This window comes from Calonectris borealis, unplaced genomic scaffold, assembly GCF_964195595.1.
Source record: "Calonectris borealis unplaced genomic scaffold, bCalBor7.hap1.2 HAP1_SCAFFOLD_35, whole genome shotgun sequence".
Taxonomy (NCBI): Eukaryota; Metazoa; Chordata; class Aves; order Procellariiformes; family Procellariidae; genus Calonectris; species Calonectris borealis.
Genome location: NW_027441451.1, coordinates 1,421,496 through 1,436,369, shown reverse-complemented (window position 1 = coordinate 1,436,369; position 14,874 = coordinate 1,421,496). Strand labels below are relative to the sequence as shown.

General features: G+C 55.1%; 2 protein-coding genes across 2 annotated transcripts; one reads left to right on the top strand and one right to left on the bottom strand.

Annotated features, from left to right (window-relative positions):
* The first annotated feature begins 2,443 nt into the window (after positions 1–2,443).
* On the top strand, positions 2,444–3,415 carry LOC142076206 (olfactory receptor 14J1-like). Its single transcript, XM_075138586.1, has one exon. The coding sequence runs from the start codon at positions 2,444–2,446 to the stop codon at positions 3,413–3,415; it is 972 nt and encodes a 323-aa protein (XP_074994687.1).
* A 1,533-nt stretch (positions 3,416–4,948) lies between these two features.
* On the bottom strand, positions 4,949–12,439 carry LOC142076205 (olfactory receptor 14J1-like). The gene is made up of 4 exons (XM_075138585.1): positions 11,523–12,439; positions 9,384–9,475; positions 8,318–8,371; positions 4,949–5,055 (listed from the first exon to the last, which is right to left on the bottom strand). Exons 1-4 carry the CDS (start codon positions 12,437–12,439, stop codon positions 4,949–4,951), a joined length of 1,170 nt encoding a protein of 389 aa, XP_074994686.1.
* Positions 12,440–14,874: the final 2,435 nt, after the last annotated feature.

Sequence of the window (14,874 nt, the reverse complement as noted above, 5' to 3'; positions counted from 1 at the left end):
TGCAGGCACCGAGGGGAGAGGAGCGAGGCAGAGAGAGGTTAGAGGCAGTCTGGGCTGGGAGGATGCTGAGAATGAACGGGAGGAGAAACCTTCACAGCCCTTGACACGGTAAGTCTCCGGGTGCAGGGCAAAGAAGCTGCAGTTCCTGGAGAGATCTCCAAAAGCTGGCACATGCCACAGCCTATGGGACATTTTTGGAGGTCTCTCCCACCTTCTCTGATGTGGAGGAGGAGGACATGGTGCAGAGTAGAGCTTCCCTGCTGCACCGTAAGAGGGACAGGGCATGAGGGCTGCCTTCTGCTGGGGGGGACTGCAGGGGTGTGCAGGCAGGGGTGCCCAGGGCTGTCCTTGCGAGCAGGGTCCCTGCACCCCAGGGGCTGTGTGCTGGGGCAGGGACTCTGCCGCCTGCCAGGGTCAGCACTCAGCCTGCCCGGGGAGCTCCCCACGGCGCTGTGGGGAGAAGCTGTGGGTGGAAGGAGCGAGCCCCAGCAGGGCAGGGTCCTTCTGCTGTCGAGAGCGTGCTGCCTGGGTCAGGTTTGCTCACAGCTCCAGCTCAGCCCCGGGCATTTCTGAGGGGACTTTTCAAGATGGAGTTCCCTGAAAGGGAAGGTGTCTGTCTTTGAGGTTTCTCCTCTTGGTTGGCTGGGTGGGCAGTGGGACATTTCCAAGGGCACTTTTCAATCGGAAGGTCAAAGGAGGGATGACTGTTTGGATAAGGAGCTTTCCTGAGTCTGTGTGTTCAGTTTCTAGCTCTGGGGGCTACAGATAGCACCAGCATCCCCTTTCCAGTCTCATCAGCATTTGTGGGACCTGCTCTTTACCCCCTGCGCACACGGAGAGGCTGCAGGGCAGCGCTGGGCACCCAGGGGCTGAGATGGGGTCTGTGAGCACTGGCAGGGAAGAGCCGTGGGGCCAGAGCAAGAGCTCCTGGCAGGGACAGCTCCAGGCAGGAGAGATGGGCAGCAAAGGAAGGACCTGCCAATGGAAGCCCTGTTGCAGAGGACATATGGGCACCTCCCGGCCACCCCTGCAGTGCAGATGCCTTCCCTCAGCAACCCCCTTCATCTCTGCCACCCAGCACAGCCCTCGGCCCTCCCGGCCATGGGGTCTAGGCTGGGAGTCACCTCTCTGTCCAGCAGACCAGCAGAAGAGGCCAAGGGCATCCCTCCTGCCACGTCCCCAGTTCCCACTGACCAGCAATGGGGCTGAGGGCAACTGTCCTGCATTATCACTGCCTGGGAGGTGGCTGCACAGCTGGGTGAGGGGAACGCTGTCCTGAGTGCCCGGCTGCCTCGGCCCTTGCCCCGCTCAGCCAGACCCTCACTGTCTTTTTCCTTCTTTCTCCCTGTGCCTGTTTTAACGTTATCTTGTTCTTGCTGCCAGACTGCCTGGGGATGGGAATTTCAGCTGCAGAGTCACACCCTGATCTTGTTCGTCCATTCGTGCGGGCATGTCGATGGGAACAAGTGTCCCAGCTTTCCTCTAACCCGAGGGGCTGTGGGCAACGCAGCCTGTGGGGCTGGGGAGTGAGTCAATTGTCTCTTCCTGAGCTGCCAACATTGGGACACTTGGCTATCTCCTTGGGGTGTCCTTCCAAGCTGTGAGCTGCCTTCCAGCATGCAAAGCTGTCCCATAGCACCCTTGTGTTCTCTGAAAGCCCCACGGAGAAACGCAGAGACTCTCTGGCTGAGGAGATGCTGTGGGGTTGGTGAAATGAGCCACGAGTGTCCTGGGCTAGAAGTGGGGTGCTGAGACCTTGAGAAAGGGTGAGACATTTCGTGCTCTGCACTGGATCCCTCTGCTCTCAGCAGTGTCTGGCTGCATAACAGAACATAAGAATGTGATCGCCCTCCATCTCAGGAAGGTGCAAGCCCAAGGCAGCTGGGAACAAGACCGGGGGACAGACCAGCTCCCCTCACTGCGCTCTGAGCCACAGGCGATCCTCTTGCCTCGCAGGACTCACTCTGTTCTCCTGGAGTGCAGCAGAAATGCTGAAGGTTCCTGACATCCAAGAACACTCCCCAGGGGAGATGGGGGGAGCTGTCAAAACCCCCAAGCCTCTCCAAGTGCCTTCTGCCACCTCAGTTCCTCAGCACGGGGGGTGCAGGTGCTGACAGGCCCTTCTGCGTTAGGAGCGGTTCCATCTGACCAAGTCAAACGCCAGCACTGGCCCCTGCCCCCAGCCTTCCCAGGAACCCACTGCTGCAGAGCAGGGCTGACTCCTCGGCAGCCAGCGGGCAGAGGCCCTGCTCCTCACGCCACATTCAGCCAGCACCCACCAGAGCTCCAGCCCTGCAGCTGAGGAAGGATTCCTGGAAAATGCAAAGGGGGTGTGCAGCAGGGGCAGGGGCTGTGGGAAATGGCTTGGATTTTGCTCAGAGAAGTCTCCCCTAACTTCTTGTGTTTTCCTCCTCCAACAGGTCCCCATGCCCAGAGGGACCAAATGTCCAACGGCAGCTCCATCACCCACTTCCTCCTCCTGGCCTTCGCAGACACGCGGGAGCTGCAGCTCTTGCACTTCTGGCTCTTCCTGGGCATCTACCTGGCTGCCCTCCTGGGCAACGGCCTCATCATCACCGCCATAGCCTGCGACCACCGCCTGCACACCCCCATGTACTTCTTCCTCCTCAACCTCTCCCTCCTCGACCTGGGCTCCATCTCCACCACTCTCCCCAAAGCCATGGCCAATTCCCTCTGGGACACCAGGGACATCTCCTACGCAGGATGTGCTGCACAGATCTTTTTCTTTGTCTTTTTTATCTCAGCAGAAGTGTGTCTTCTCACTGTCATGGCCTACGATCGCTACGTTGCCATCTGCAAGCCCCTGCACTACGGGACCCTCCTGGGCAGCAGAGCTTGTGTCCACATGGCAGCAGCTACCTGGGGCAGCAATTTCCTCTATGCTCTCCTGCACACGGCCAATACATTGTCACTACCCCTCTGCCACGGCAATGCTGTGGACCAGTTCTTCTGTGAAATCCCCCAGATCCTCAAGCTCTCCTGCTCACACTCCTACCTCAGGGAGGTTGGGCTTATTGCGGTTAGTGCCTGTTTAGCATTTGGGTGTTTTGTTTTCATTGTGGTGTCCTATGTGGAGATCTTCAGGGCCGTGCTGAGGATCCCCTCTGAGCAGGGACGGCACAAAGCCTTTTCCACGTGCCTCCCTCACCTGGCCGTGGTCTCCCTGTTTCTTGGCACTGGCATATTTGCATACCTGAAGCCCCCCTCCATCTCCTCCCCATCCCTGGATCTGGTGGTGTCATTGCTGTACTCAGTGGTGCCTCCAGCAGTGAACCCCCTCATCTACAGCATGAGGAACCAGGAGCTCAAGGATGCCCTGAGGAAAATGATGACAGGATGTTTTTCAGAAGCAATAAAATGCTACGCATTCTTCTGCATAGCATTGATAATGTAACTCATGACAGCCCCAGCCTGCCTTCAAAAGTTTTTGGTGGTGGAGTGGGGTGGGGGTTCTTTGCTTTTCTTGTGATAATGTTGTGCACAACAAAATGTTATTATTCATCCCACTTCTCATTCACTGTCTACCTGTTACAGACTGTGTAAACGAGGAACCGTGCTCTCTGTGCATTTAAACAAAATTAAGGACCCTGTGGCCACTTGTTTCTCTGAGATCCTTCCCCTGAGACCTTCTCTGGAGCTGCAGGGCAGTTCCTGTTTGCAGAGGTGGAGGGGAAAAGAGTCCCGGCACAGCAGCACTGCCAGGGAGCACCAGCACTTGGTCTTTCTGGAGCTGCTCTTTTTCCATTTCCACACTCTCCTCCTGAGCCCTTGTGTTGGTGCAAGGCCTGAGTGCTCTGGCAGCTTGGTCACAGCCCTGTGGTGTGGCAGTCCTGTGACCGCAGGCAGGGACAGGCAATGGGCACTTCTGTGACAGAGCTGGCCTCCAGAACAGCAGTTCAGCCATGAAAGGGGATCTCCTTGGTACAGTGCCTGAAGGCTCAGGTCTTCTTCCAAAGTTTCTTTCAAGAACCTGCCCAAGGAATAGACTCTGAAGAGACTCCTTGCTTTGCTTGTATCTCCATGGGCTCAGTGTGATGAGGTGAGGGTCCCAGTATGGCCTTCTAGGGACTTAGGGCTGGTTCAGGTTTGGCTTGTTGGTGGCCAGCGCCCATGCAGATGACGAATGGTCTCCAATTAACCTTCCTGGGGCTCCACAGCATGTGACAGGGCTGATGGCAGGTGAATGTTTTTCTGGAGGGACTTGGGAGCTGCCAGGAGAGCACGGGGATCTGCAGGGACAGCGTGTGTCAGGAGTCAGCAGTGACTGGAGGCCACTGAAGACGAGCCTGTCCATCGTGGTGCCTTTCAGAGATAATATCCTAAATTTGGGTGTGAACCAGCAAACGAGAGCTCTGCCACCCCAGGGGCCACAGCAGGCACAGGAAAAGGAGTCTGGCGCGTGATTCGTTTTACCCTCAGTGCACTTTCATAGACTGGATCCAGTGCGGCACCCAAACACATCTCAGAGCATTGGAATGAGGCAGGGTACCTCTGGGCACCCTCCATGGCCACATAAGAGCTTGAGTGGGAGGTGGTCAGCGGCTGTGACCACCATCAGCTGGGTCTGCTCCCAGCTTGACCAGCAGAGCCCAACAGAGTCCCCCCGTGGCCCTGGGCACCAGAGCCCATGTGCTCTGCAGAGCAGCACCCCCAGCTCGGGGGCTGTGGGGAGCCTGGGGAGAGGGTGCAGGAATGGCCGGCCAGGCCAGCGCAGACGTGTTCACCTGGGGAAAGGCTCTGTGGGGAGACGGGATGTCCCGGGAGAAGAGCAGGGAGGCACAGAAAGAGAAAGCCTTTGCTGCAGGTGCCAGCTTGGGGCAGGCTGTCCTGTCACTGGAGCAGCAGGAGCTGCCTGGGGAGCCCCAGGGCCAGGACTCTGTGCTGTGCTGGGAGCGGGCCTGGCCCGGGGGCTGCGGGCTGCCGGGCGTCAGGACATCCTGAGCATGCCCGCCAGAGAGACACTGTCACTGCCCGCCCTTTCCTCCATTTCCTTCTGCAGGGCCTGCCCAGAGCGGGCTTCTCCGCTGGGCTGGGCTGGAGTGAGAGCGGGGAGGTGGGGAGAGCTGGGGGAGAGCTGGGCTGGGCTGGAAAGAGTCCCAGGGAGGGAACCACCAGTTGAACCTGGAAAGTGTGTGAGGGTGCAGGGCGGGGGGACACCACAGTGTCCTTGCACAGCCAGGCTCCTGGCAGAGACATAAAGGAGCAGCAGAGCAGGGGCTGTGCCCGTGTGCGCTGGGCACCCCGCGGAAGCTGCCCCAGGGCAATTGTCACCCACCAGCCAGTAACAACCTCCACTTCCAGCACTGGCCTCTCACCCCAGCTCAGAGAGGTTGGTTGTCCCTCCATGGAGGACACCGAATGACGAGGTCAGAAGTCCACCTTTGCATTGTACAGACGAGATGTAAGCATGCACATCGTGTGCGTGTTGTAATACGAATCCGAGGGAGCCCAAATGCCATCATCTATCCCTGGGGGTGCCATGGAGGTCTGTGGGACAGACAGTGTCTTGAGGGGACTTCACGTTGGGAATGACATCCCCTGGGAAACCACCTGAATGCAGCCCCAGGATGTGCTTCCTTGAACAGGTCCCTGTGTCCACGCCTCGTGCTGTGGGGCATCTCAGAGGAGTGCGGAGCAGGGCGGCACAGCGCAGGGCTGAGGTGCCTGCCAGCCGCTGGGAATGGCAGCAGGAGGCCGGGGGGACACTGTGAGTGCTGCAGTGCTCTGCCTGTGCGTGTGCAAGGGAAGGACTCCTGTCTCTGAACAGCCCTGTGTGTGTGAGGAGTGCGTGAGGCCAGCTCAGGCGTGGACACCTCACCGAGCCCTGACGTTTCCGTGTGCCACTCCAGGAACACCCCCCACCGTCCCAGCTACATTCATCTCCCTGCCTTTGGACAGGCTCATTGCAACTGCCCCTGTCTGCTGCATCCCCCTCCCCTGCCTTTCTGGCCTGTCCCTCTCATCACACACCATGGAAGCGGCAGGTGTGAGGAGCAAACCCATAGACGAGGGCAGGCTGGGACCTGAACAGCTCAGCAGTGACCCTGCGGAGAAGGGCCTGGCGTTCCAAGGGATGCCATCAGAGCCAGTGGCACATGCTTAAGGTTAGTAAGGCCACCGGCATATGGGGCTGCATTAGGAGGAGCGAGGCCACCCAGACGAGGGAGTTATCATCTCCCTTGACTCAGCACTGCTGCAGCCACATCTGGACTAGTGTGCCTAGGTGTGGGGCTCCTCAGTATGGAGGAATGGGCGGAATTGGAGAGGTTCAAGAGATCTGCCAGGATGGGGTTTGAGGCCTCTGTGGAGAGGCTGAGAGACCTGGGGTTCTTTAGCCTGGTGAAGTACAGGCTCAGGGCACCACAGTAGTAGCCTGCAACTACTTGAAGGGTGGTTTCCGAGATGATGGAGCTTTTCTTGGTAGTGGGAAGAGAAGGAAACCTCCACAAAGTGCAGCTTGGAAGGTTCAGACTGGAGGGGAGAAAAAGAACTCTCAGTCAAAGGGTAGCCTTGTGGTGTAAGAGGTCACCCAGAGGGAGTCTGGATCAGTTCATGGCTTTGTGTTTCAAGGAAAAGCCAGTGAGGGTGGAGAGAAATGTGTGAAGGTCTAGAAATGCTGGGGTGAGAGCTAGGTGGGAAAGCAAGATGGGTGTCTACAGCCTGAAGGGCAAGAGGTGCAGGCATGGGACAGTGTAGGACAGCCTGCAGCAGAGATGGCTGAAGGCTCTGTCAAGGCCAAAAGGCTCAACAGGACCAAGGGCTTTGTCCCCTTGGCTAAGGTAGTTGCGTCTGCCACCGAGGCCTACCAGGAGAAACTTTCTTTTGAGGCTCTGGACTTCATTTCCTCCTTGACCCTTCTTTGGGAGGCCGGGAGGTACCATAGAATTTTCCTACCCTTGGCATTGCTCACCCTCACATCCAACTGCCCCCAAGAAGAGCCCTGAGCCACACGTGAGGGACAGGATCTGCCTTCCCAGGGCCTGGGGGTGAGGGCTTGGCCTTTCTGCTTCCTAAAACAAACCAAGGGTTTTCTCAGCATTACAGCCACCTGCACAGTGCCTTTGCCTACCTGCAAGCATGGCCTCCAATGATCTGCTCTAACGAGGCCATGGGGAGGCTTTGTCAGTAATGGTCCTCAGTGGGACCCAGTAATACTTCAAGGTACTGTGAGTTTTACTTCTGACTTATTGAGCAGTTTCTTCAATCTTCTCTAAGTAGCTGAGGTTCATGGACTCAGCACCAAATACACAGTGGGAATCATTAAAATATAGAAAGCCCTAACGAGCCATGTAATTTTCTTCAAGTCTTCAAGACTTGTACAACTAATTAGAGAGGTTTCATAGAGTAGTTAAGAAGGAAGATTTCAAAGTGCATCTAATAAAAATGATCTTTTCAATTTAGGGAAGAGGTGATGGAAGCATTCTCCAAGTGATAGTGATCCAGGTTGTCTCCTCAGGAGGTCTGGACAGGCAGGAGAAGCAGTCCCTTGAGGTGTGACTCTGTGCGGAGAACTTTGCTCCTCACCTCCCAAACCTCACCATTTCTCTCATTGGCCATCTGGGACTTATATCACTCTTCCTTGCATCAGACTTCTCCACTGATCTGTGCAGCTGGGTGTTACAGCTCCATGGCACCAACTCCCACCTGCTCTCCTCAGAGAACTGGCTGCACACAGGCCACATAAGAATATTTTCTATTTGTAAGGAAAGAAAATTAAAGCATGATCAGTCTGCATAAACAATAAAGCACACTCTGTAACCATGTGCTAAGTACAAGCTGCCTCTAATGAGGCTGCCTCTCTCCAAGGGATTATCTTATCAGAAATGGTTTCGAGAGACAGATACAAAAAGATAGAAAGGAACCTAATGAAGGAGTTGGCTAAAGAGCCAATGAGACTACTGAAGGACAGGCAAGCTTTTAACTCCCTGAAGCTCAAAGCAGCTGCATAGGTGAGAGGTATCGGAATGAAGAAAGACAAAGGGGAGGAGAAAAGTGGAGAATAATGGAAAGGGCCTTGGTCTCGACAGTCTTCATCTGAAAAGATGATTTTAGAAATGGCCATTGTATCATGACAGGTGGAAGTATATGAGAGAATAGAGAAACTGAATACACCGTATAACAGGCAGAACAGTGGTAATGAAGTTACAGGGCAAGATTGATATTTCCTTGCATACCCCTTTTAAAAGGCCACGGAATTGGTAGAGGTCTCTTGTGAGTGAGGACAAACCAACATTGCACCCATCTTTGCAAGAGGCCAAAAGTGCAACCCGGGGAACCACCGGCTGCACAAGCTCACTTTGATGAGGAGTGAGCCATTGAATCTCTCTTCGTGGGTGACATTCCTGGGCACCTGAAAGAGAAGAGCATCAGCGTGGACTGTGCAAGGGTAAATCATGCCTCGCCAACCTGATTGCTTTCATGATGAAGTAACTCTATTTGCGCAGGAGAAGAGCAGAGTGGATGTCGTTGACCTCCACTTCAGCAAGACTTTTGGCATATATATTCAATACATATATTGGCATATATGTATTCTGCTGAGAATGTCCCTGGGGAAGGACAGCCTGTGATCCAGCCACACTGTGGGTATCTTCTGGTGGCCAGCTGGCCAGATAACACGTCTGGGGAGAAGGACCTTGGGGTCCCAGAGGAGAAGCAGCTGAGCAGGAGCCAGCAGTGCACCCCCGCGGCCAAGGCCAACAGCCTCCTGGGCTGCATTAGGAAAAGCATTGCTGGCAGGTGGAGGGAGGTGACCCTTCCCCTCTCCTCAGCACTGGTGAGGCCCCATCTGCAGTGCTGTGTCCAGTGCTGGGCTGCCCAGTGCAAGACAGTGGTTGACCTGCTAAAGCAAGTCCAGCCAAGGGCCACAAAACTGGTTTAAGGGACTGGAGCATCTTTCACAGGAGGAAAGGCTGGGAGATGTGGGACTGTTCAGTCTGGAGAAGAAAAGGTTTGGAAAGATCTTATTAATGTATATAAAGTACCACCTGAATCCAAGAAAACACTTTTTGACTGTGAGGGTGGTCAATCACTGGAACAGGTTGCCCAGAGAGGTTTTGGAGTCTCCATCCATGGAGATATTCCAAACCCACCTGGACAAGTTGCTGAGCAACCTACTCTAGCTGACCCTGCCTCAGCTGGGGGGGTTGAACTAGATGATCTCCAGAGGTCCCTTCCAATCTCAACATTTCTATCATTCTGGGAGTATAAAGGAGAAAAGACAGACAGAAAGAAATGAACAACACATAGCCTTGACCACAAATATGGTGGGATCCATGGAGAAGACCCAAGGTGGAGCAGGGGACAAGTGTGAGGAGGAAGGAGTGGCAGGGATGTTCTTTACTGACTGTTATCCCCCTCTTCACCATCCCCCCTGCTCCTTTTGGGGTTGGGGTGGGTAGATGAATTGGGAACAATGGAGTGATTTGAGCCTGGGAGAGAGTGTGAGCAGAATGGCCTTTAATATTTTTGCCATTGTTTCTCACAATTCCAAACTTTTTATAATTGGCAACAAACTAAACTTATCCTCAGCAAGTCAACACGTCTTTGCCCATGACAGTAACTGATAACTGATCTCCTTCACTTTATCTTCACCCATGAGATTTCTGGTTTATTTGCTCCCTTTGTCCTGTTGAGTGAGGGGAGTGAGTGAATGAGCAGCTGGGTGGGTATCTGGCTGCTGGCCAAGGCTAACCCATAACAGGACCGCATCTGGATTGCAGTGTCTAGTTTGGGGCTCCCCAGCACAAGAAAGACCCTGACAGACTGGAGTGAGTCCTGCAGAGGCCAGAAGGATAGTTGGGGCCTGGAGCACATTTTGGCCAAAGAGAGGCTGAGAGAGCTGAGTTTTTGAGAAATGCCAGAGAGCCAAACACTGGAGCAAGGACCCAGGCCAGTTGGTGGGATCTCAATCAATGGAGATTTTCAATGTTTGTTGAGACAAGGCCATGAGCACCTGATCGAGCTGGGGCTGTCTGAGAAGGGGCTTGGCTGAGAGACCAGCTGTGGCACGAGCTCTGGGACTTGTGTGTAAGAAGTGTCAGCAGGAAACTGGTTCCCTTTTTATTAATACTGGCGGTGGAGTTGGGTATCAGTGAGCCCCGGAGGAGAACGGGGGTGACCATGCAGCAAAGGTCCCTCCTCAGGGCTGGGGGGTGTGACCAGAGATGGAAATGGCCGGTGTGTGCAACTGATCTCGGACGGTTTTCCCAGGACAGCTTCCCTGGGGTGTCCAGGGAACATGGCACAGACTGGGCCTCTCTCTTCTGCACCTTTGGTGCCTTGCTTCCTTCCCCATGACGCCTGACTCTGCACTGTGAGCACCCTGCTGTGTGCCCCCACCCTGCACACTCACACAGCTGAGCTCTACACTGCTGCTTTCCTCCCCCGGGCACTTCCCAGCCCAGCACAGCCCCTCCCCAGCTCTCCCCACCACCCCTGCCCTCTCCCCAGCCCAGCCCAGCAGAGCAGCCCAGCCTGGGCTGGTCCCACGGCAGTGCCCACCGCAGGGTGCTGCAGAGCTCTGGGCACTCACCCCACGGCCCCAGCCCCTCTGAGGGGCACAGCAGCTGCTGGGGGGCACACAGGGAGCTCAGTCTCCCCATCAGCCCCACGGATGGTGCTGGCCCCAAGGCCACGAGGAAATGGAGGCTACTCACTCGCTGCCTCTCCTGAATTCATATTGCAGGTGATGCCCAGCTCTGACAGAATTTGCCCCCTCCTCTGCTCCCACCAGCCCCACTCCCCACGACAGCACGACAGTCCTGGCCCTGGGCCTCCTCTGGCACCTCCTGCATCTCTCCAGTCTCCCCTCCCACTGCCTGCTGGGTCCCCACTCACTCCCATGGCACTGCAGAGTCCTTGTCCATGGATACGTCAGTTTGGTGCTTTCCTTTTGGGGGACTTCACCTTGGAGGGTGTTTCACCTTCTGAGTCTCCATTCATTGCAACCCCAGGGCACGGGGTGAGTCCCCATCCTCTCCTCTCCTCACCCCTCCAAATTCATTTCCAGAGACTCTGGTATGTGCCATCAGTCTTGTCATCCATGAAGGAACCTGAGAAGATAATGGGAGCTCATGGACCATCTCCCCTGCCATTGGACACCAAGAAGAGAACTCTTAAATCCATACCATTTGGTCCAGTGGAACCCAATGGTACCGTGAGCTTAACCCCAAAACATTGAGAACGCAGGGAGAACAGATTTTTTGAAAGACCAATTCCTTGGACATTTTCTTGGGAGACAGGTTGGAGGAAGAGCCCAGGCTTAAGGTGCTGCAACTGGGAGACCCCGTTTTATTGTAGACCTGCAATTGGGCATGCCACACCTGACACAGTGTTGGGCAAGAGTCAGACACAACAGGATCAAGCTTCAACACAAGCAGTATAAATCCAGAACATTATATATAAGCAGGATTATCACAAGAGAAAAAATCAGACTCATGGCCTCAGATAAACTCTGGGGAATGTGCAGAGAAGGGGAGGCAGGTTATTGTCGGTGAAACAGCGTCCACTGGGCCAGTTTCCATAGGGCATCCTTGAGCTCCTGGTTCCTCATGCTGTAGATGAGGGGGTTCACTGCTGGAGGCACCACTGAGTACAGCAATGACACCACCAGATCCAGGGATGGGGAGGAGATGGAGGGGGGCTTCAGGTATGCAAACATGGCAGTGCTTACGAACAGGGAGACCACGGCGAGGTGAGGGAGACACGTGGAAAAGGCTTTGTGCCGTCCCTGCTCAGAGGGGATCCTCAGCACGGCCCTGAAGATCTCCACATAGGACACCACAATGAAAACAAAACACCCAAATAGTAAACAGACACCAACCACGAGAAGCCCAACCTCCCTGAGGTAGGAGTGTGAGCAGGAGAGCTTGAGGATCTGGGGGATTTCACAGAAGAACTGGTCCACAGCATTGCCGTGGCAGAGGGGTAGTGACAATGTATTGGCCATGTGCAGGAGAGCATTGAGAAACCCACTGGCCCAGGCAGCTGCTGCCATGTGGACACAAGCTCTGCTGCCCAGGAGGGTCCCGTAGTGCAGAGGGTGGCAGATGGCAACGTAGCGGTCGTAGGCCATGACAGTGAGAAGACACACTTCTGCTGAGATAAAAAAGACGAAGAAAAAGAGCTGTGCAGCACATCCTGCGTAGGAGATGACCCTGGTGTCCCAGAGGGAATTGGCCATGGCTTTGGGGACAGTGGTGGAGATGGAGCCCAGGTCGAGGAGGGAGAGGTTGAGGAGGAAGAAGTACATGGGGGTGTGCAGGCGGTGGTCGCAGGCTATGGCGGTGATGATGAGGCCGTTGCCCAGGAGGGCAGCCAGGTAGATGCCCAGGAAGAGCCAGAAGTGCAAGAGCTGCAGCTCCCGCGTGTCTGCGAAGGCCAGGAGGAGGAACTGGGTGATGGAGCTGCCGTTGGACATTTGGTCCCTCTGGGCATGGGGACCTGTTGGAGGAGGAAAACACAAGAAGTTAGGGGAGACTTCTCTGAGCAAAATCCAAGCCATTTCCCACAGCCCCTGCCCCTGCTGCACACCCCCCTTTGCATTTTCCAGGAATCCTTCCTCAGCTGCGGGGCTGGAGCTCTGGTGGGTGCTGGCTGAATGTGGCGTGAGGAGCAGGGCCTCTGCCCGCTGGCTGCCGAGGAGTCAGCCCTGCTCTGCAGCAGTGGGTTCCTGGGAAGGGTGGGGGCAGGGGCCAGTGCTGGCGTTTGACTTGTTCAGATGGAACCGCTCCTAACGCAGAAGGGCCTGTCAGCACCTGCACTCCCTGTGCTGAGGAACTGAGGTGGCAGAAGGCACTTGGAGAGGCTTGGGGGTTTTGGCAGCTCCCCCATCTCCCCTGGGGAGTGTTCTTGGATGTCAGGAACCCTCAGCATTTCTGCTGCACTCAGGAGAACAGAGTGAGTCCTGCGAGGCAAGAGGATTGCCTGTGGCTCAGAGCGCAGTGAGGGGAGCTGGTCTGTCCCCTGGTCTTGCTCAGCAGCAGAGGACCAGCCCAAGGCACCACTTGCTTTGCCCCCTTGGGGCTCCCTCCACGTGTCCCTGCGCCTCCAGGGAACCTGCTGGGAACAGCCTGAAGCCATCACTGATGGTCCCTCTCTCACCTCTGCAGACACGCTTCTTGCCAGCAGGGGCATTTCTCCTATTAGAAAATGATTTGGGCATGAGAAATTTGGGCATTTCTTGTCCCATTACAAAGGACACCAGGAAAGTTACACCGAAGGATCTAAGTTCTCCAAGCTGGGGGAGATGTTTTCACTTGGATGAATTTAGTCATTGCATTCTGGGTTTGTAGTCCTAGGCCTCCAAAGACATTCAGCAATCTTTTGTCCTTGCCATCTCTCTGCTCTGAAACAAAGCCTTTGCACACACGGGGTCGAGGACACTTGGTACCAGGACCCCTTATGGCAAGTCAGAGCTTGCCTGGTTCCACAGCGTATGTGCTTCAGCCCTGATGTGCAGCAATGCCCTCAGCCAGGGCCACAGACACGGTGAGCTGGAGCCGTTCATGTCAGAGACCGAGCTGTGACACTGATGGAATGAACTGCCAAGGCATGGTGGCAGAGCTCAGTGCAGCTGCTCTTCAAGGACAGCATCCTCCAGGCACAGCAATAGTCCCGATCGAAACTGAGTCTAGACCTGTAAGGCAACTCAAGGGCACCATAAGGAGTGTTGAGTACTCGAGGAAGAGTTAAAGAAGAAACAAAGACACTGTGTGGCCACTGCTGAATTTCATAGGGATAGAGGTGAGATTCTCCATGTCCTCTCATCCTCCATCTTCACCAGCAAGGTCTCCCAGGCCTCAGTGACTCGAGGTAGGAATCTGGAGAAGAACAGCCAGCAGTGGATGGGGATCAAGTCGGGGTCACTTGGACTAATGCAATCTTTACCAGTCTCTGGGACAGGAGGGGCGGCATCCCAGGGAGCTGAGCGAGCAGGCTGGTGGCACAGTGAGGCCACTCTCCATCATCTCTGAAAGGTCACGGAGACTGGGAGAACTCCTTGACGCCTGGCAGCACCCAAATGTGGTCTGCACTTTTCAGAAATGGCCAATGCATGAGCAGTGGAACTAAAGGCTGTGCCCCAGAGCAAGTCCACTCAGATCCCACCTCTGGGGGTCTGGAAGAGAAGGTGACTGCATTTACCCAGGGTCGATTGTGCCTGGCCGGCCTCTTTGCTTTCTGTGATGAAAGGACAGGACTGCTGGACTTTGGGAGAGCGGTGGTGGTCTTTTCCCTGGAAGTCAGCAAGGCATTCAGCAACATCCCCCACAATATTCTTGTGGCCAGGAGAGGATATTATGGTCTGCATGGGTGTATAAGCAGATGGATGAAAAAGAAGCTGGATGGTTGGGCTTGGAAGGACGCTAGATAAAGGGAGAAACTTTTCAATCATGAGGATAGTCCAACTCTGGAAGCTGTTTCGCAGGGAGCGTGCACCAGCTCTGTCCTGGAATGTGAACAAGATGTGTTTGGATAAAGGCCTGAGTAATCTGGTCTGACCCTGCTTGGAGCAGGAGGTTGGTGGAGACACCTCCTGAGGTCCCTTCCAACCTGAAGGATGCTGTCCTTCCTTCCCCTTCATGGTTTCAGAGTAGAGGAAGCTCTCAGGTTCTCCCTGACCCCAGAAATAATTCACATCACGTGCAGGGCTGCCTTACAAGTACCCCCAAACAGCCCTGACCACATCTTTGGCATGCCTTTTCATTTGTCCTAACCCACGTTCTTCTTTTTTACTCTCCTAATACCCTTCCAAAAAGAACAGCCTACCTTGGTAATCCTTTCAGAGCAGGTTTCTCAATAGGTGTCAGCAGCCATGTACAGAGTCTGCCCATCAGCCAGGCATCAAAGCCACCA